At 31.0% G+C, this 20,893-nt stretch overlaps 4 protein-coding genes across 4 annotated transcripts; all 4 read right to left on the reverse strand.

The window, feature by feature from the left end:
- Positions 1-105: 105 nt before the first annotated feature.
- On the reverse strand, positions 106-5,319 carry LOC129946582 (nose resistant to fluoxetine protein 6-like). Its single transcript, XM_056056828.1, has 9 exons — positions 4,437-5,319; positions 3,828-4,209; positions 3,699-3,772; positions 1,823-2,022; positions 1,645-1,760; positions 1,175-1,588; positions 987-1,113; positions 584-916; positions 106-511 (listed from the first exon to the last, which is right to left on the reverse strand). The coding sequence occupies exons 1-9, from the start codon at positions 4,678-4,680 to the stop codon at positions 320-322; spliced, it is 2,082 nt and encodes a 693-aa protein (XP_055912803.1). The 5' UTR covers positions 4,681-5,319; the 3' UTR covers positions 106-319.
- Positions 5,320-5,715: 396 nt separating this feature from the next.
- On the reverse strand, positions 5,716-6,305 carry LOC129943982 (O-acyltransferase like protein-like). The gene is made up of 2 exons (XM_056053089.1): positions 6,057-6,305; positions 5,716-5,977 (listed from the first exon to the last, which is right to left on the reverse strand). Exons 1-2 carry the CDS (start codon positions 6,243-6,245, stop codon positions 5,753-5,755), a joined length of 414 nt encoding a protein of 137 aa, XP_055909064.1. The 5' UTR covers positions 6,246-6,305; the 3' UTR covers positions 5,716-5,752.
- Positions 6,306-6,359: 54 nt separating this feature from the next.
- LOC129948405 (uncharacterized) lies at positions 6,360-10,084 on the reverse strand. The gene is made up of 7 exons (XM_056059402.1): positions 9,844-10,084; positions 8,812-9,148; positions 8,665-8,738; positions 7,671-7,870; positions 7,289-7,398; positions 6,827-7,238; positions 6,360-6,776 (listed from the first exon to the last, which is right to left on the reverse strand). The coding sequence occupies exons 1-6, from the start codon at positions 10,082-10,084 to the stop codon at positions 7,085-7,087; spliced, it is 1,116 nt and encodes a 371-aa protein (XP_055915377.1). The 3' UTR covers positions 6,360-6,776; positions 6,827-7,084.
- A 551-nt stretch (positions 10,085-10,635) lies between these two features.
- LOC129948404 (O-acyltransferase like protein-like) lies at positions 10,636-15,455 on the reverse strand. The gene is made up of 9 exons (XM_056059401.1): positions 15,152-15,455; positions 13,603-13,942; positions 13,463-13,536; positions 12,495-12,694; positions 12,309-12,424; positions 11,839-12,249; positions 11,649-11,775; positions 11,063-11,395; positions 10,636-10,999 (listed from the first exon to the last, which is right to left on the reverse strand). Exons 1-9 carry the CDS (start codon positions 15,405-15,407, stop codon positions 10,775-10,777), a joined length of 2,082 nt encoding a protein of 693 aa, XP_055915376.1. The 5' UTR covers positions 15,408-15,455; the 3' UTR covers positions 10,636-10,774.
- Between the last annotated feature and the right edge of the window lie 5,438 nt (positions 15,456-20,893).

Raw genomic sequence — 20,893 nt, forward strand, 5'->3', positions numbered from 1 at the left:
CGGGTTCAGTTCGTCTCTTCTACATCAATTATTTCTAAGGGATTTTAAAATCTGCAGGATTGAATTTAAGTTCTAATATTAGATCACTAAGAATTATTTTATTCAGATCATTTCTATAAAAACATTTAACAAATATTTGTTGTATTATTTGGGTAGTTTCAGAGTTGATACTTCAAAGAAAACGGGGTTTGGAATTCTAGCCCTCCAGGTCGTGACATATTCCAATCGAAAATATAAAATTTTTACAACTTTGGAGTGCTAATTTTTATTGAAATAAATGTCCTGTATCACAGTAATTCAATTTGCTTCAAACGCCCATTTATGAATCCTTTGCCGGTGACTCGATGACGACGGCATTTGGTGGATGTGCTTGTTCAACATTTCCATTCTTAACAAGCTTTCCCCTCTTGAAAACTATTTTCTCCAATATTAAAATTGGGGATTCAAAGGCTAATGTAAAATAAGTGGCAAAAAGGAATGTTATTCCGAATGCACTCCAGAAAAAGAGAAACTGCAAACAAAGTTTGAAAAATTATATTTTAGTAAAGTTAAAATATTAAAAAAAAGAATTGTCCGAACAAACCTGATTATAGACGGAGAAAAATATCTCAGTGCGTGACATTCCATAATGCATTCGAACAATGGCCATATGCATCATATACATTGCATAAGATAATCGTGCAAATGGCTGCCACATCGGATGTGACAGAAATGCATCAACAATGCCCCCATATCCGTAGAAACACGCAAATGTCAACCAAACATGAACTACTGCCCAGCATACACGTCTTAAACTCTCATACATTGCAGCTTCGAAAACTGTACCTCTGCCTTTTGCGTTCAGCGAAAAGTAAGGTCCAAAGATGATAGCTGTCATGGTGAAGAAACTGACAATCCAACAAATTGCCTGGACTCTCTAAATGTCAAAAAAGATCAATAAATCTTTTTAATAGTTGATATAGTAAGTAAAGAGCTAAGTAAATTACTTTTGACAGTTTGAATTCTGATTGACGATTTTTGTGCAGAAAATACCCAAAGCCAAAGCCAATCAACCAAGGTGCAAATCTAGTGTGAGTTGCTATGTAAATTCTTTCCCACTCATGTGGATTCACCCTGAAAGAATTATTAATTTTTAAAACGGAAACTTCCTTAACTTCTGTCGATAAATACTCACCCCAACATAAGAGCAGTGTAATCATCCGAAAAATATATCGCCATAACCCATCCAATCGAAATCAATCCCAGAACTACCAAAACGGGTACAAACTTTCTTCCCCATTTCCACATCGGAATCAAGATCAGAGGCGATAGAGCGTAGAGCTGAAAGTCAATTGCCAAATACCAAGCTTCTGCATAACAATCATCAAAACTGAAACCATCCATTCCGGTGTAATAATTTTGAATATACAACAGAATTGGCCACCAATTTCTCCCATTACAATTATTCTTGGCCATAAATATGTCTTTGAATGGACCAGTGTAAATAATTCCATTTATACAATACGCCAAAATAAGTCCAGCGGCGAGAATAGGCGTTAATCGAATGTAACGATGTACGATGTTCATGAAAACGTTAATTTTTCCATTTCTGTGAAACACAATTTTCAGAAATTTGTTTAAGTTGAGAAAATCCAAAGGGCTTACGTCTTATCCAATTCCTTGAATCCAATCCAAGCTACCAATAAACCACCCATGAAAAAGAACGTATCAACTGTCATACTTGCATTGATAATTGGCATAAATTCCCAACTATAGAACCACTGAAAATATTCAAAATCTATATTTTGAAGGTTAAGACTTTGTATTTGATTGGAAATCTTACAGCTGAAAGGTCTGAATAGTTTATGACAGGAGCCCCTAAAATATTGTCATAAGAATGGTGCATGACAATCCATAGAGTCGATATGACACGAAGTCCATTGAGACAATCAATGCTGCTGCGAGATCGCTTGGTGTTGATTGAGAATAGTCTCCTTCCATTTGTCAAAATGGAGAAGGCCAAAAATATCGGTTTTGGTTTTTCTGTGGAATATCAAGTGAATAGGTGAAGATAATTCAAAATTAATTAACAAATTTAATGACAAAAATACAGAATCGAAACAAAATATTGTCATAGCTAATATTATATAATAACCAATTATTACATCATTAGTGGTCGGTAATAGTGATCATTGAAAATTCCTTATGACTGAAAAGTAACTAAAACAAATTTTCTGACCGAATTCTGGCAATGGAGTTGTATAAAATTGAAATGGAAATTAGTGAAATGAATTGATACGTTTTTTTAATAATAGAATCAGCTGTTCAATTGTGCAATATATCAAAATTATTTGAGTCATTCCAATTTCATAATTTTCATTTCAAATCAAAAAGAAAAGTCAGTATCATTGAAATATGTTTTCAATAGTTCTTAAAATATTTTTTAGAAATGATCAAAAATCTTTAACAAATACAAATTATTTGTTGTACATCCAACTTAAACAATCGAGTGCAAGCGCCTCAACTATCATTGATAAATTTATTTTGAAGTATTGACAAGTGCATGAGTTTATTTATTTTATTACGCAAGTGTGGAAAAAACACATTGGCGACAAATTTTAAATAACCTTTTGTTATGGGCTTTGAAATTCATAAGTTAACAGTTTTCTAAGTATTAAGTATTAAAAATGGTGTATCTGAACACGTCTAAACAATAACAGTTCTAAAAAAAACACAACAAAGCAAAAAAACCTAGATCTTTAAACTCTGAACTCAGATTACTAAAATTTAAATTAAACTTTTCATGATTTTAACTTAAGAAATTTTAAAGAGATGTGAAGTAAGATTTTAAAATTGTTAAAAATATAAAAAATTATCTTTTTAACTTAAGCTATGTACTGATAAATTGTCAAATTTGTCAGTTTAAAACTGATCCCAAATGTCTTACCATTTTGCTGACTTACAATTTTCTATAAGAATGAATTGGATGCGTGAGATTTTGTGTTGAACTCTGAAGTTCTAGATGTCTTATTGAACAAAACAAGCAAACATTTAGGTTTCGAAGACTAAATCTATTAGAAAATTAAATCTTCACTAAGTAATTTTTAATGTTTTTTAATGAATATACAAATTAGAAATCAATTTTCAGTTTCCTCGCAAATCAACCATACTATGTTGAATCCGCTGTTTTGTCAGATAGTTAACTATTTACCAAAAATTATTGGATAGCTTTAAATTTCTTTTTTGACAGAATAGCCCACTTTCAAAAAAAAAAACAGATACCCTATCTAACTGCCATTGAACGCAACCAATACTTTCGGAAGCATTACTGTCAGACGATATTTGTAAATTTTAGGCAATTAAACTGCCCAAAGTGTGTTCTACTACAATACGACATTTTAGGATTTTTGGGACAAAATCTGCCAACCTTTTGAACCAATAATGTATTATTGATATTAATTTGGCTATTGTATTGATTACTGACTGATTGTCTGACAGTATCGAGAGATTTAACAATCGTCTTTTCTTACCTTTAGTTACTCACTTAAATGCCTCTAACATTTTAATAAATCGTTGACATTTTTTTTGCCAGTATATATGTTTTAAGTAAAAACCCTGAATTAAAATAATCATTCAGTTCTAAAAAAATGTTTAACTTTGCTTAAAACACAGCTACTGAATTTTTGTATTTGAAAATAAAAATAAATGTAGAGACTTACTCATAAAATGGTTGACATAGACTTCGTAAGCTGAGCTCAAAATCATCAATCCTGTAATTACCACTAAAAATACTCTAAAAATATTTGAAATTTTGTTAAAAAATATAATTTTTTAAGTAAAGTACTCACATTCCAGTGATTTGAACAGCTGTAAGTTGTGGAATTCCTCCATCTGAACAATTACCTATAGAAATTTCAGAAAGAGCTCCATCGTAGCTGGTTTTGGTTGATTCCTTAAAAACTGCTGTAAGTAATTCTGGACTACAACTATTTGGAACACATATTCCAACATTAATTGAACGACCAAGATCCCAATAATTTACTGGAATTTCTGCTGATGGATCCCTTTTAAGAGGTAATGTGGCAACACAATATTGTGGAATTATAAAATCAGTATCGATTTCGTTGATTAATACTCGTAAGACAGAGTTGACACATTGATCATAGTTGCCAAGATCATATTGGTTCCCGGTTAATACACCTGATGGAACACTACCCCATGAATCGAAAACTGTGTGTTAGAAAATGAGTATTGGACCATTATGATGTTTAAAAACTTGAAAAATTAACGTTAATATGAAATTTTTAAACTCGCAATAATTTTGAATTACTATAAATTAGAAATCACAATTCACTGATCAATCGATACACAACTCAAGACATTTGACTAAAAGAATTGTTGTGGTTTCCACTATTAATTTTTTTAAGTTTTTAAAATATTTTCAAAATCACACTTACATCGATAAACTTGGGGGCTGGGATATTGTTTCATAATTTCTCTTAAACTAGAGAGACAATTTTTCGAATTATAGTCCCCAAAATCAGGACCGGATTTGTAAATTTTACTTGGATTATTTTTCATTTCATCGTAAAATACTTGACTAAGGACATCACTCGAAACAGAAACGTTATTCACAATCGAAAATGAATAGATCTCACTAGAAAATAATAAAATTTCAAATAAAACCAATGAATAATACATTTTTGTTTCGATGACCGCTCTTTCTGAATGCTCAAACCAAAATACAAATATCGGAATATTTTAAGAGCTCTTCATTGTTTTAAGTACTGTTAGTACATGAGCGGAATGTTTTGAAACATTATAGAAGCAAAATATCATTTTATCAAATCGTTAGTATGAACATTTTACGTAACTATTAACTTTACTACTGCAAGTATTGGTTTCATATAGAAAAAAGTGTTCGAAGATTAAAAAACGTTGCAACTGGAGACATTTTGGCTTTAAATGATTTCTTGAGAATTCTTAAATTTTTATTTTGTTTCTTGTTTCTGATTTCTCAGTGTTCAATAAAACTGTTATGTTCCTAAATTTTATATACCTTAGTGTATATTTTAGACAAATTTAAACCTTTTTTCAACTGAGCTAGTTCTTTCGATCTGTTTGGCCACTTTTCTGATGCTACAAATATCAGAAAGGCTTCAGTACTTGAAAAGGCTATGAACGTAAGGTTTTCAAAAGCCTGATAACAAGTTGAAGAATCAATGTTACTTATCCAGAAGTGCTATTGGTTTTACAAAATGATAGATAAAAACGTATTTTTGAAGCTTTAAACTTCTCGGTTAAGCGTATTACAGTGGGATACGTATTGGACATACTTGTAAAGAAATTGCTTTCGTAATTTTCCGTAATTTCAAGGCAAAATAAATTGAAAAAAAAAAAAACAATTTCGTCAAAAAATAGACTTGAGTTCGTGTTGTTTATATGCATGGAATTTATATGGAAACTTTTAACTGCGAAGAATCTAAATATTATTTTAAAAAGTGGGAATTTCTGCCTGAAAGAAAACAATTTTGTATTTTTAACTATTTAAGCATGTATACATTTTTTTTACAAAGAACACTCTTTTGGAAAAATTCAATATTCCTCAGGTTGAAATTTTGTTTTCAAAACATTGACTAATCTCACAATGTAATTGATGTCATCTTTTTATTTGAATACTTCTCTTGTAATCACCAAAAAAGATCAAACTTATTATAATAGTAGGTATATTTTTAAATAAAGTTATTTTGTAAAATAAATATACATATATCATTTAAATTTCTTTGTTCGGTGCTTTTGAATTATTCTCCAGTGAATCGACGACAACATTTAAAATTGGTGGTGCCTGTGCTTGTGTCTGTACTGCGTTATCCTTTTTCACTGTTTTCTTTCTGCTAAAAATAACTTTTTCCAGTGCTAAGATTGGTGATTCAAAAAGCAATGTCACATAAACTGAATAAAGCACTGTCATCCCAACTACACTCCAAAAACATAAAATCTGCAAGAACAAAAATCATATAATTTAGTAGATGAGTTTATAAAGACAGTATTAGTAATTTTTTTAAACAACATCATACCGAATTATAAACTGAAAAATATATCTCTGTACGTGCTAGTCCTAAATTCATACGTAATATTGGCATATGCATCATGTACATAGCATAGGATAAACGTCCTAAGGGCTGCCATAACGGATGTGATAGAAATACATCAACCATACCTCCGTATCCGTAGTAACAAGCAAATGTTATCCAAATATGCGCCATTGCCCAGGATACTCGTTTCAAACCTGCATAGATGGCCGCCTCGAAAACGGTACCTTTGCCAAAGGCTACATGCCTGGGAGAAATATGGTCCAAAAATTATAGCAACCATCGTGAATAAACTACCACACCAACAAATGATCTGCACATTCTAAAAAGAAGATATGTAGTAAGTATTAGTATCGGCATGTTGCGTTTGTGAAAAGTCGTTAACATTGTTTTAATAGGCTGTAAAAAACTTAAATATGATAATTAAATAAAGGTAGCTGATGTTTTTGCATACTTCCAGGTGTTAAGCTTTCTTGTTACATTCAAGAGTGATTATATCTTTTCACGATGTTTCCAATAGTGCGAAATATTTTAAGCTATATTTCATAAAGCGATCGATACTTTATAGAAGAACTTACTTTTGAAATTTTGAACTGTGATTGACAATTTTTGTGCATAAAATATCCAAAACCAAGACCCATAAGCCAAGGTGCGAATCTAGTGTGAGTTTGAGTGTAAACTCTCTTCCATTCATGAACATTAGCCCTGAAAATTTAAATAAAATAAATAGTACCAATATCCTGATAACTATGTACCCCAATGTGAGTCCTGTAAATTGTCCCAAAATAAATACACCAATAACCCATCCAATCGATGCCAAACCCAATGCCACTAAAACTGGCACAAATTTCTTTCCCCATTTCCACATTGCTAACAAGATCAGCGGCGAAATAGCATAGAGTTGAAAGTCAATAGCCAAATACCAAGCTTCGGCATAGCATGCATCATAAAGCAAGTTTGGATCTCGAACATAGTTTTGAACGTAGAGAAGAATTGGCCACCAACTTTGGCCGTCATTGGTTGCGCATTGTCACAAATGTTTCCTTGAGTGGACCGGTGTAAATTATGCTATTCACACTATAAGCTAAGATCAGACCAGCTGCAAGAATAGGTGTCAAACGGATATAACGATGGACAATGTTCATTATGAAGTTGATTTTTCCATTTCTGTCAATGAAAAGAAATTTGTTATATTTGATTTTGACAGTCTTACTAACGTTTTATCCAATTCCTTGAATCCAACCCAAGCTACCAGCAGGCCACCCATGAACGAATCCACTGTCATGCTTCCATTGTAAACCGGCATGTACTCCAAACTGAAGTACCACTTAAAAGACAGAATAAAGTTTGATTGTCTAAAGCCGATATTGTTAAGTTTCTTCAAAACTGTTTTAAACAGTTGTAAAGAGTTTAGAAATTCATGCTTTTTTTCAGAAATTTGATTAAAATGTTAATCAATGGAAATATTGCTTAAAAACTATAATGTTTTAAATCAAATGACTCAAAAACATGAAATTCAAATGAAATGAAATTGAAGTTGCACTATAGTTTCGAAGGAATTCAAAAAGTTGATCGTAAAGAGATTCTAAAAATTCTTACAGCTTTTAGGTCGAATGAGTTTATGACGGCAGCATTTATAGCGTGAATAAAAGTGTGATGCATTATAATCCACAAAGTCGCTATAGCTCGAATTCCAGTGAGACAATCAATATTGTTTTGAGATCGCTTCGTGCTGATTGCAAATAGCCTTTTTCCGTTTGTCAGCATTGAAAAGGCAATAAGAATGGGGTTTGGCTTTTCTGGAAAATCAAAAGTGAATTGAATATTATTTTGCGTTCTAAAATCAACTCTTTTAGCACAGAAATTATGTTTTAATACAGGAACTATGCTGGAGAAGTCAAGTGAATCAAAGCTGGTGACATCGTTGTGTAAATGTTAATGTTAGTTTCACGAACAAAATCTAGCTTATTTAGGATTCATAGAGTAACTGATAGGAAGACGAAAAAGTATGCCTTAAGATACTTCTTTTTTTTTATAAAATCGCTATGTCTCATAAGGCAGAATACTTGTCCCTGTTTTCATTTGAAGAAATGTTACTAAAAGCTCAAAAATAAGGTTTTTGTTTAGTATATATATACAAAATTTTTACTTTGCTGAATGTTGCTCCGAATTTTTATCTACAAAACCTCATCTCGTAATTTATTAGTTATTACTCCCTGTGGATGACTTGCAGGCACAATCTTGTCCTTTGATTTCTTTAGCTGAGAATTAACTTCATCGATTTAATTGTTAGGTATTGGTTCGTCTTTCCCGATGACATTTTAACACAAAAATCCTCAATAACTACGTAAAACAATTTTTTCAATATGTTTCTATTATTAATTTCAATGCCTATAGACCTTTTATCTCAAATAAGTTTATTAGTAGACGGTATTTGGATTTGATAGCTTTGATTTTGACGAGTTTTTATAGTTGAAAAATGGAAGAAATTGAAATTCTGCCAGTTACTTATTTTTTTGTAGCTTGAAATTATTTTGAACTTTTGTAAGAATGCAAATTGTGCAAGAAATAACATAACATTAACTTTACTCACTTTGGTAGTAGCTCACATAGATGTCGTAAGCTGAACTTAAGATTACTAAAGCTGTCAAAACAACAAAAACAGATCTGAAAAGTTATTAAATTAGAGTTGAGTACAATTTCACTTTTACGAGTATAAGAATTTAATTTTTATATTTACATTCCAGCAATATTTGTTGTTGTCAATGGTCCAACATTTCCATCTGAACAAAGTTCAACTGATATATTAGAAAAAGCTGGGCCTAAAGTTGTTCTAGTCGATTCCTTGAATATTGATGCTATTAAATCTGGACTACAAGTATTTGGAATGCATATTGCGATTCTTATTGCTAGAGTAGGATTTTCGAGAGGTAATTTAACAAAGCAATATTGTTGCCTTATAATATAAGTAGGATCGGCGAAGGACATAGAAGATTTAACACATTGATCATAATTGCCAAGATCATGCAGATTTCCGGTTAATACGCCTGACGGTATACTACCCCATGCATCGAATACTGTAAGTAAAATAGTCATTTATGTTATTAATTGTACACAAACTTAAGTTACTATGAGAAGAAGTACACGTATCCAAGTCCTTGGAGTATTATTATGAGTTTTCAATATTTAAATTAACTATACAAAATATAAAACATATTTTTTTTAACACAAAGGGCTGATAGAGATTATATTTTTTTATTTAACAGGATGGTCTTTATTTCAATTCTTGCAGTTGTCAATTATAAATTGATATTTGATTTGACCTTTTGGAACATAATTCATGTTGGAAATTAATAGTCTTTTAATTGAAAACTGAACTTTTTTTTGACATTCACAACTGTCACAATCATCCACAAATTATCAAAACGGCCGGTTAAATGTTAAACTTTCATATTAATGAACTATCAACTGAAAATTCGCCACTCGCACTAGAGAAAAAGAAATTCAGCCAAATTCAAAGTTAGGATGAGTAATATATCTCCAGGAATTTTTCCAAGATTTATTTTAGTATTAAACTAAATTTTGTGGTAAGACAGTTAGGATCAACACGGTAAGGAAACACTTTTAAGTTAGAACTGATTGTGTGAAGTTTACTGAGTATTGGTCACTTTATTTTTACAGAATCAGGAGTTCTTCAAGGATTTTTTTTCGGAATTTCGTTTAATTTGAAGATAACTCGTCTCACTTTCTGAAAAGGGGAAATAACACTTACATCGAGCAACTTGAAGACTAGAACTGTTTTTAACTATTTCACGTAAACTTGAGAGACACTTTTCTGAATTATATTGCCCGAAATCATTACCGGAAGTGTAAACTTTATTTGGATTATTTCGGATTTCTTCAAAAAACACTTGACTGAACACATCGCTTGAAACAGAAACATTATTTACAAGCGACAGCGAATGAAGTCCGCTTATTACTGAACTTATAATAATGTATAATAAAAAGAGCATTTTTCTTGTGATCTTGCTGAATGCTCCCGAGAGTGAAGTGAAATAGGCAAGCTTTCTATTATATCAAGCCTTTTTATACATTCTTGGATTCAAGTACCAAAATTGATAGAGAAACAAGAAAACAAATTTAAAAATTTCTTTTAAAATTTGATAGGCAAGACGAAAACAATGTAATTATATCATCTTTTATCAAACAGAACGTACTCAACAGAAATAAGGTTCTTGAATGAAAGTTAATAGTTTATAGATAAATCAGTGCTCAAAAACTTATCTAGGCATTTGTACAGTGTAGTAAATTCAAAAACTGGGCTATCATGAAGAGAAAGTTATTTCACTATTATACGTTTTTACTTAGAGTATTGAATTCTTCATTATCTAATTATCTCTAAGTGAACCATTATAGTGTTTTATTGATTTTCTATGGTTTTCGGGAACGACTTAACAAATATTAGTCAGTATTTTTGAATGAAGTTTATTCCATTAAAATAAATTGGACTTTTGAAAAAATTGTATTGCAATTGAAATTTGTTTTTGAAAATGTTAGAGAAAATTCTTTAGAAATAACCATATTATTTAAACCCTCATTAGAGGCCACACAAAAAAAGTATCATATTTCTTATAATAATAATTTATTTCTAAATACTGTTTTGTTTCGTTTTTTAAATAAATATTTCGTGTATAATTTTTCTTTCAAATTTCTTTGTTCTGCACTTTTGAATTATTTTCCTCAGAATCGATGACAATATTAAACACTGGTGGTGGCTGTGCTTGCCCCTGCACTGCGTTATCCTTTTTCACTGGCTTATCACGACTGAAAATAACCTTTTCCAGGGCTAAAATTGGTGACTCAAAGAGCAATGTCACATAAATCGAATACAGAATTGTTATCCCAAGTACACCCCAAAAAGCCAAAAACTGCAAAAATAAAAATCGCATTACACGCGTTTCAAAAGTCAATATTTTAATACTCCAACATACCTCAGTGTAAGTTGAAAAATATATTTCTGTACGCGCCAATCCATAATGCATTCGTAATATTGGCATATGCATCATGTACATCGCATACGATAAACGTCCTAAGGGCTGCCATAACGGATGTGACAGAAATACGTCAACAATACCGCCGAATCCGTAGAAACAAGCAAATGTTATCCAAGCATGTGCCAGTGCCCAAGATACCCGTTTCAAACCTTCATACATTGTAGCCTCGAAAACGGTACCCTTACCATTGGCGTGTATTGAAAAATAAGGTCCCATAATTATTGCTACCAACGTGAAGAAACTAGTGAACCAACAAACTATTTGCACAATCTAAAAAAAGGAAAGAAGGTTAGTAGGAAATTTAAGCTAAAATATAGAAAACATTGCATAGTAAATTCGAAATTGCTAATACTAATTAACCACTTTTTAAATAAGAGTATTGGAACTAATAACTTTAAATACGTTTGCTTTAAGATTGAAATCAACTTAGCAGATCAATAGTGGAAAAACATAGAATTGCAAAGTATCCATCTACCAGATTATTGATCACTGAAAGTTGCTATAGACTTATGGTACAACTTACTTTGGAAATGTTGAACTGTGATTGACGATTTTTGTGCATAAAATATCCAAAACCAAAACCAATGAGCCAAGGTGCGAATCTAGTGTGAGTTTGTGTATAGATTGTCTCCCATTCATGTGGATTAGCCCTGTAAAAACATAATTTGAAAATTAATGAACGAATAAAAATGACATCCTTATCACTTGCTTACCCCAATGCAAGACCAGTATATTGTTCCGAAATATATATTCCCATAACCCATCCAATCGATGCTAATCCTAATGCCACTAAAACTGGCACAAATTTTTTTCCCCATTTCCACATTGCTAGCAAAATCAGCGGAGAAAGAGCATATAGCTGAAAGTCGATAGCCAAATACCAAGCTTCTGCATAACACGCGTCATATATCAAATTTGGATCCCGAACATAGTTTTGAACATAAAGTAGAATTGGCCACCAATTGTGGCTGTTACATTTACGCATTTCCACGAAAGTTTCCTTGAGTGGTCCCGTGTAAATTATGCTATTCACACTATAAGCTAAGATCAGACCAGCTGCCAGAATAGGCGTCAAACGGATATAACGATGGACAATGTTCATTATGAAGTTGATTTTTCCATTTCTGTCAAAGAAAGGTTATTAGTTAGTATTTTTGAATTTCATTTTGACAGTCTCACTAACGTTTTATCCAATTCCTTGAATCCAATCCAAGCTACCAGCAGACCACCCATGAAGAAGAATGAATCCACTGTCATGCTTCCATTGTAAATCGGCATGTACTCCAAACTGACGGTCCACTTAAAAGATAGAAACAATTTTTAGTCTCTGAGGAAATTTTTTTTCAATCAATTTATGGAAGATCCTTACAGCTCTTATGTCGAATGAGTTTATGACGGCAGCAGTGGAGGCGTGAATGAAAGTGTGATGCATAATAATCCAAAGGGTTGCTATAACCCGAATTCCAGTGAGACAGTCAATATTGTTTGGAGATCGCTTCGTGTTGATTGCAAATAGTCTCTTTCCGTTTGTGAGCATTGAAAAGGCTATGAGGACAGGGTTTGGCTTTTCTGGAAAATTGAAAATTAGTTTTGAGTTAAAAAAAAAACAATTGTTATATTTAAGAAGTTAAGTTATTGTTTCGGAATTTTGATGATGGAGTCAAGTTTATCAAATGTAGTGAAACTTATGTGTAATGGTTAATGCAAGTCTTACGAAAGAAACCTTTTAGTAGCTTAGGTTCTTCGAGCAAATGGAAAAAAAAAGAAGTCATCAAGAAAAATTCTTCTTAGACACAATTTGCGAGGTATTGTTAGTCTTTCCTCGGTTATGTCACAATGAGTTTCTTTCAACTTCCATAGTGTTGTTGCCAACAATAGAAGAGAGAGAAGTTTAGTGTTACTCAAATTAGTTAATTTAGCAGACATTATGAATTTTCTGGCGTTTTTGCTACCATTTAAGAAGATATCGCGTACGACACATGTTATAAACGATATAGCGATAAAATATTGATAGGAATATACGTTATCAAAAAGCAGAACTTACTAAAGTTCAAAAAACTTTTTTACGTATTGTTTGTTTATTTGATTCTAAGAGATAAACGAACTACGAGTTAATTATAACTCTTTTTTCACTTAATCTACCAGGAAGTGATAAGACAAAGACGTAATAGATTATGCCGGGTTTTCATTTAAAAATATGTGGTAAGTTGTACATTGATCACTCTATCTTATCAAGCGTGGGGAATGTCCAAGTTTTATATTTGCAGACTTGCAGTATGGAATGATTTTAATGTTTTATGGGATTGCAAATTTTGAGATGGAAAGAAATTGACTTACCTTGATTATAGCTCACGTAGATGTCGTAAGCTGAACTTAAAAGTACTAAAACTGTCAGGACAACAAAAACAGATCTGAAAATTAAATTCTAACTTAAGCACAACTTCTCTCTTATATATTAAATCAATTTTTATACTTACATTCCAGCGATATTTGTAGCTGTAAGTGGTCCAACTTTTCCGTCTGAACAAAGTTCAATTGATATATTGGAAAAAGCTGGGCCCAGAGTTGCCTTAGTCGATTCCTTGAAGATTGATGTTATTAAATCTGGACTACAGGTGTTTGGAATGCAGATTGCGATATTTATCGCAAGAGTAGGATCCTCAAGAGGTAATTTGACAAAGCAATATTGGTAACTTATAACATCAGCAGCAGAAGCAGTGAAAGATATAGAAGATTTAACACATTGATCATAATTGCCAAGATCATACATATTTCCAGTCAATACACCTGCTGGTATACTACCCCATGCATCAAACACTGTAAGAAAGATAGTTCCTCATTGTCAATTGAGTAAAAACTTAAGTCACTATGATCTTAAAAGTATCCTTCCTAGCAATTGCAGCTTTTTCATCATTCCTTCAAGCTTTATAAATGTGGAAAACATACATATTACTCCCCATGTCTAGAAGTCCCGAGATTATAGTTATTATTGCAATTCATTTCATACTCCCCACTTTATTTTACAGGAAAGACCTTTTTTGAAGTCTTTAAACCCTTGAAAATATTAACAATAAGTTATCGCCCGTGTTGCGAGTGTAAATTATCAATTGATAGTTGATGAATTTTTAAATTTGGCCATATAAAGGTAATTTATTGATACGATAATTATACATTTTCTTGTTATTCGCAACCATTTGAATAGTTCTCAATTATGAAAAATGTTATCAATTGGTTGATACTCGTAAAATGTTAAGTTTTGATATTTATCAACTATCAACTAAAAATTGACGTTCACGCTATAAGTGAAATATAAAGAAGGACTTTTGACTTCAACACTCTCAAAAACTTTTTTCAAGTCAAAAGTAAGCTCAAATTCATACCGATACCATTTAGAAATCTTCAAATATTCTATAGGGACAAATTGATCCTTTTGGGAAAATACATAGAATTGTGTGCACAGTTCGTCAATTCAAAGTAACGTCTTTTTTGGAGAATTGAAAATCAGAATTTTTTGTAAGCTAAATGTTCCCACTCTTAGCAATGTAGGATCAATTTCATCACAATTCACAATTTAAACGTCTAAAATTAAAAGTCATTATTTTATTTCAAAACGAGAAATAAACTTCCACTAACTTCACTCCAAACAGGAACATAGAATTTCACCACTTATTGCAACTTTATCCGATTACTAAAAGAGATTAAAAAGAAATTCAACTGAGTTTTAAGTTAAGATAAGGTATCACTCTGACTCTATGTGGTTACCTTATCGTTTCTTAAACTCTTAAATATCAAACTCTTCTGGTGAAAGTATTAGAGCTTTTAGTTAATTTTTCAAAGTTCATTTAGTATTAAACTTTATTTTGTGGCAAGAGAGTTAGGGTCTACTGCTAATGGATACAGTTTAAAGATATCCACTTTTCAAAATTTATTTTATTTCAAATTATTTTTAAATATCAGTCACTTTCTGTTTTCGAAGGATTTTTCTTGTAAATTGATACATTTGAAAATTTAGAAAATCACACTTACATCGAGCAACTTGAAGGCTAGAACTTTCTTTAACTATTTTACGTAAACTGGAGAGACATTTTTCCGAATTATGTTGGCCGAAATCAGGACCGGAAGTGTAAACTTTGTTCGGATTATTTCGGATTTCTTCAACAAACACTTGACTAAATACATCACTCGAAACAGAAACATTATTCACAAGCGACAACGAATTAATTCCGCTTATTACTGAACTTATAATAACGAATAATGAAAAGAACATTTTTCTTGTGATCATGGCTCTGCTGAATGCTCCCGAAAGTGAAGTGAAATAGCCAAGCTTCTTTAAGTTTCAAGCCTTTTTATACAATTTTTGGGCTGATGAAAAACTCAAGTATCAAACAATTAATAGAGAAAAACAACAATTCTTTTAAATCTTCGTTTTAAGATCTGATAAGCTGGACGTAAAAAAAATCGATTTTATCATCATAACGTTATCAAAATTTTGCATTGCTTTATTTTAACAGCTAATACTCAATAGTAATAAGGTTCTTGAATGAAACTTGATTGTATGCAGCTTAATCAGTGCTAAGTACTTATCTAGACGTGTGTTTGGTGTAGTAAATTAAATTTTTGGAGTATAATGATACAGGAAGTAATTTCACCATTATTCGTTTAAAGTATTTTACAGGGTGTTTTTGTTTTTTTGAGAGACACAATGACTATGGACTTTTTAGAATTTTGTTTGCTACGCAATGTCATATAAATAAAACGAGATACTTGCAAAGTTGTTTCTATTTTCATGTTTCTGAAAAGAATACAATTAATTAAATACTGCTTTGAAAATTATTTGATCCCTAGGATATCTGTAACGAAAGTCATGTTTGTTCAAAAAGCTGTCTTCCAGAAATATTCATATTATTTCTTGTTCTATTTCAAACATTTTTAATTTGAATGGCAATAAGAGTTGCCATATCATGGAATAAAATTTAATAGTTGGACCAAGGATCAGGTGGAAAGTGACCACACCCAACTTGAAGTGCGCAATAGGAGTCATTTAGCTTGTACCCGAGCTAGTTGGAGAAGTTTGTTGTATAAGCTTAGTTCAGGTAGGATTATAGCGCAACCATAAGTAGTAGTAGTAAGTAGTCCTAATTTATTTATAGTATAACTTTTAATCATGATTAAGACGTCTGTCAATATTAATTAGTGCACATTATAAGCAGTTCTTTTTCACCAAGACCATTTTTTCTTGGGTAGTTATTTCTAATTTTGTACCCGAAAAAGAGCACAATGCGGGAAGATCTACTTGTCTGTTTCAACTTTAAGAAATGTACTGATATTGATTTTTTAGTCCGTTAAAAGACTGCAATTTTGTGCAGCTTTGATTCAAAGAAGAGTAAGAGATTCAAAAGATCGTGCAGTTCGAGAGACAATAAAACACATGCAAAATCTTGATTGCCGGACAAAGAAAAGGTGTTTTTTTTTAAATAAATAACGCCTCATCGCACTCTCCGAATCCTCTTGGAGAATCTTAAATGGAAGGTACTTCCCCACCACTCTTATTTTTATTTTGGAATTGTTAAACCAATTTGATAGTATTTTTGGTACGACTTAATTTGATTTAATATCAAAAATTTATAACACTGGTCAATTATTTGACATATATTTTTCTGACCAATAAATAAGAACATTACTTTTTTAAGTATAAACTTCTCTAGCAATCGAATTGAACATTAAATAAAATGCACGATTGAATCGCACGAACTTGCTCCTTTAGGGACTGTTTAAAAAAGTACCTATATAGGATTTAAAAATATATCTGTAAAGTAAGTTTGTCTTCAAAGATATAAATGCGATTTGATCAAAAAAACGTTCATTTTTCAATTTTTTATTTGAAAATCGTAAGACCGCTTTTATTTAAATTAATTGTCATGTTGTGATTGAAAAGAAATGTAGTCTAGACGAATCATCATCATATATATATTATTTCGTTAGCATTTCTTCCTTTTTCGGCTCTCATACGGAACTAATTTTGCCAAATAAGGTGTCAAAACAAAGATAATTTTCCGTAGACTATGCGAAAAACATTTTATTGAATATTAATTTATAATTTGTTGAAAAAACTTAACCTTTTGTTATAATAAAAATATGAAATACTCAGAAAATATTATGTTAAGGAAAATGGTTTGTGTATTTGAATGAACTTATCGAATACACACCTTTTTTTGTCGGTAAGCTAGTTTTATCCCAGACACAACTCATCCCAGAAATGAAAAATACTCGTAAGCATACTTTACGAAAACAATTGTTAGTGTATTTAACTAGTTCGCACAAAGCTTTTTCCTTTGGATAGCTTTATTTTAATTTCTTATTAGAAGAACCAGGATGGAAAGTAAATTATCTGAAGATAAAAAAGAGGAAGAACGTGTATGTTTAAATTTTAAAGCGGTTGTGTAGTTAGGCAGGTATCTAAAACGGATAAAGAATAGTTCATTGGCGTGGTCAGCTTTATGCAGATAGATAGATAAAGACATGTTTAAATGTAGAAAGATTGGTAAATAAAAGGTACTTACTATAATCCAATCAAATTCCTTCTTTCCTACTAGTTTTCAGCGCAAACATAAAGGTATTACGTTCAGCTTATTTGTTTCGTTAAAGTTAAAAAAAAAAACAAGCATACGAACAGGGACAACAAATTGCTGTTCATGTGTTGTTTACAATCAGGCTTTGGTGCGTTTTGGACTTTAGTTATGAAGTGAAAATTTAGCAATAGTTGTAGAGGTTGTACGTAATACCTATATAGGTATAATGTGTATACGTTGGACAAGTGATTCTAATAGAAAATACATATACTCTTTCTGGACCGCTTCTTTAACTTGTACTAAGTATTTATTCTTTTATATAGACGAAGGCAAGTAAAATGTGTGTAAAATAACCTTATTCTTAAAGAATAATATTGTAAAGTCATATATACGAAAGTACCAAGATAATACTTCTTGATAGACAGAAAAATCATGGATCATGTAAAGGATTTGATCTGGTTAGATGGGAGGGGGTTACATTTGATACAACTAAAATAATAAAAAAAACTAATTTAAGATTCAAAATTGTACCTGGAAAATAAGTTTGTCTTTAAAAATTTAAATGACATTTTATAAATCAAAAACCCTTGATTTTCAATTTTTTTTTTTTCGAAAATCGTTAGAGCGTTTTTTTTAAATTAATTTTGTATTAATAAACTTTTTCATTTTGTTTTAGAAATATTTATGGTATGCAGTTGTTTCGTGATTACAAATATACGCTCTACATTTGAATTTCGTTAACAAAAATTAAACCGTTTTTGAGATATAGAATTTTGAAAAAAAAAATCAATAATATTTTACTCGTAAAAATCCAAACAAAAAAAATTACACTTTTGATAATCAAATATTGTTACAAAAGTATAAGGACTTGTTCGGAAAAAAATTATTGAAATCGTTTAATAGTTTGTTGAAAAAATTAATAAATAAAATAACAATTCTTAGAGTGGTACCTTACAAATACAAAAATATGTTTTTCTTACTGAAGCCTAGGTAAAAAATAAAATTTTAGAGAAAATTCAAATGTTCGTTTTTTGATCAAACAAATTGTACACTGTCAGTTTTGATCGTCACCAAACGCGAATCTGCTCAAAACCTTGAATTCCAAGTTTTAACGCAATCGACCCAATGGGTTAGGCTGTAGGAGTGTGGACAGACAGACAGGGCACAGCAGACGGAATCGCGGGACCCACTTTTTCGACTTCTATACCATCGTAATATCATGTTTTATTAAAATCTCGACTAAGACATTTTTTACGAATGCAAAACTTGCCATAAAATTTCTATTTGTCTTAAGTAAAAATGCTAAATATAACTAAAAGCGGTGTTTTTAAGGCTACGTTGGAATACAACATATCCCTTAACAATAACCTGTTAGATGGTTTTGTCAAGTACAAATTATTCTTTCCTAGATTAGTATATCTTGCTTAGTTTTTGGAAGTTCTCATGAGTTATGAGATATTTTTAATTTATCGTTATAGTTGTTTTCAAAAATATGTTACGTTTTGGAGAACATTTTTAGTGCTGATTCCGACTCCGAACCTTGATTTAAACATTATTTTATACACGTATTTTTAAAAACTTGATATGGTTGCCTTCTTTAGACGACGTTTTTTTAAAATCATTTCAAAAAAGTAACTGCGAACATTCTGTGATATATGTAAGTGTCAATTCTGTTTAATTTGATAGTTTTTCTTGTTTATGTTTATTATTTATTTCATATTCTTTTTGTTAATTTATTTTCAATTTTGTGTCATTCCCGTCGTTGGAAGGATGCAGGAATGGGAGTAAAAATAATAGAATTAATGTTATTTAATGTAAAATATTAAATAAAGTAACCCCCTAACAAAACGTTGGGAAAGAATGAAATAAGTTTTTTATTTGCATTCCAAAAACAAAAAGACCAAAAGAGCTAAACAAAATATCTTATATAAATCATTTTGCGTTTTTCTGTCAAGAAAAGTTTTAGCATAAGTGGTTCAGTCTTTATTTAAGATCTGTGTGAGACATTTGAAATCTAACAACTTATGAATTTTTCGAATATTTTAGTATAGACTTGAAAAACTGTCACAATTTTTTTGAACAAAAAAATGCATCATGAATTTAGATAATCAAAAAGCCTAATTTTTTTTATTGTAAAAAAGGAATGGAGATCGTGCGTCTCTCATAAAATGTTGTTTCCTTATGAGTTCCTTGTTTCCACTTATTTTTTTCCTTATATGTGAATTTCGCTGGAAATACATAAATGTTGCTCTTATAAAAATTCAATGCGTTGACAGCTTAGTTTTAAGGTTTTAATCACCAATTATGTTCCTAATTTTTGAGAGAGCGTTATCTGAAAAATCTTACGTAATAAAGTGATTTTGGATTCGGATTTGATTTAAGGATATTAAAACCCATAAGAAAAGTGCAACTTGATTGCCAGGAACTTTGTTTACCTCTGGTCCCTATTTCGTAAAAATTCTACAAATTTGATTTGAAAAATCTGTATTTTATAAAATATTGAGAGGTGACAATTTTATCATTGTCGCATTTAATTGACAAATTTGTCATTGCCATACTTACCTGTAGGTACTTACTGACAAATTGGTGGTGACAATTTCAATGTTTAATCCTTAAAAAAAAACATTGAAATATGGCACAAAATCTTTGCCTTTGATTTCAATATTCATCGTTCCTCGACCAATTTTTCCGATTTTAGAAGTAACAGACCGCTGGCACTGTTTTAATTTTAAAGTGTCACAGTTTTCAAAATCGCATTTTATAATTAAAAAGTAAAGTACATACAATATTATTAAAATCGCGAGTTTTAAAATAAGTGTACAAAAGTTGCTTTTAAGAAATAAAGATACTTTATTCGCAAAATTTTGTAAGACCTTCTATGATATGAAGGTAAATAAATGGAAGGATGTAGACGAACAGCCAAAAGATCTTAACGCAATGGATTGAAGCAAGGACTGCAAACACTTTCGAGATATTATTCAACGATTCGAAATCAATATTTATTCTTTGTTTAAAATTCCGAGGGCACCGCCTGCTGCGGCACCAGCGACATATAACACGCAGACCCAACTGAGAATCGCCATAACGTTTATTTTGAATTTTAAATATATCGCTTATCATTTTATGTGTTCTTATTGTCAATACTTGATCGTAACTGAGTTTCCTAAAGCTATTTTCAATTAAATATTGACAAATATGT

Source organism: Eupeodes corollae, chromosome 2 (genome assembly GCF_945859685.1).
Source record: "Eupeodes corollae chromosome 2, idEupCoro1.1, whole genome shotgun sequence".
NCBI classification, from domain to species: Eukaryota; Metazoa; Arthropoda; class Insecta; order Diptera; family Syrphidae; genus Eupeodes; species Eupeodes corollae.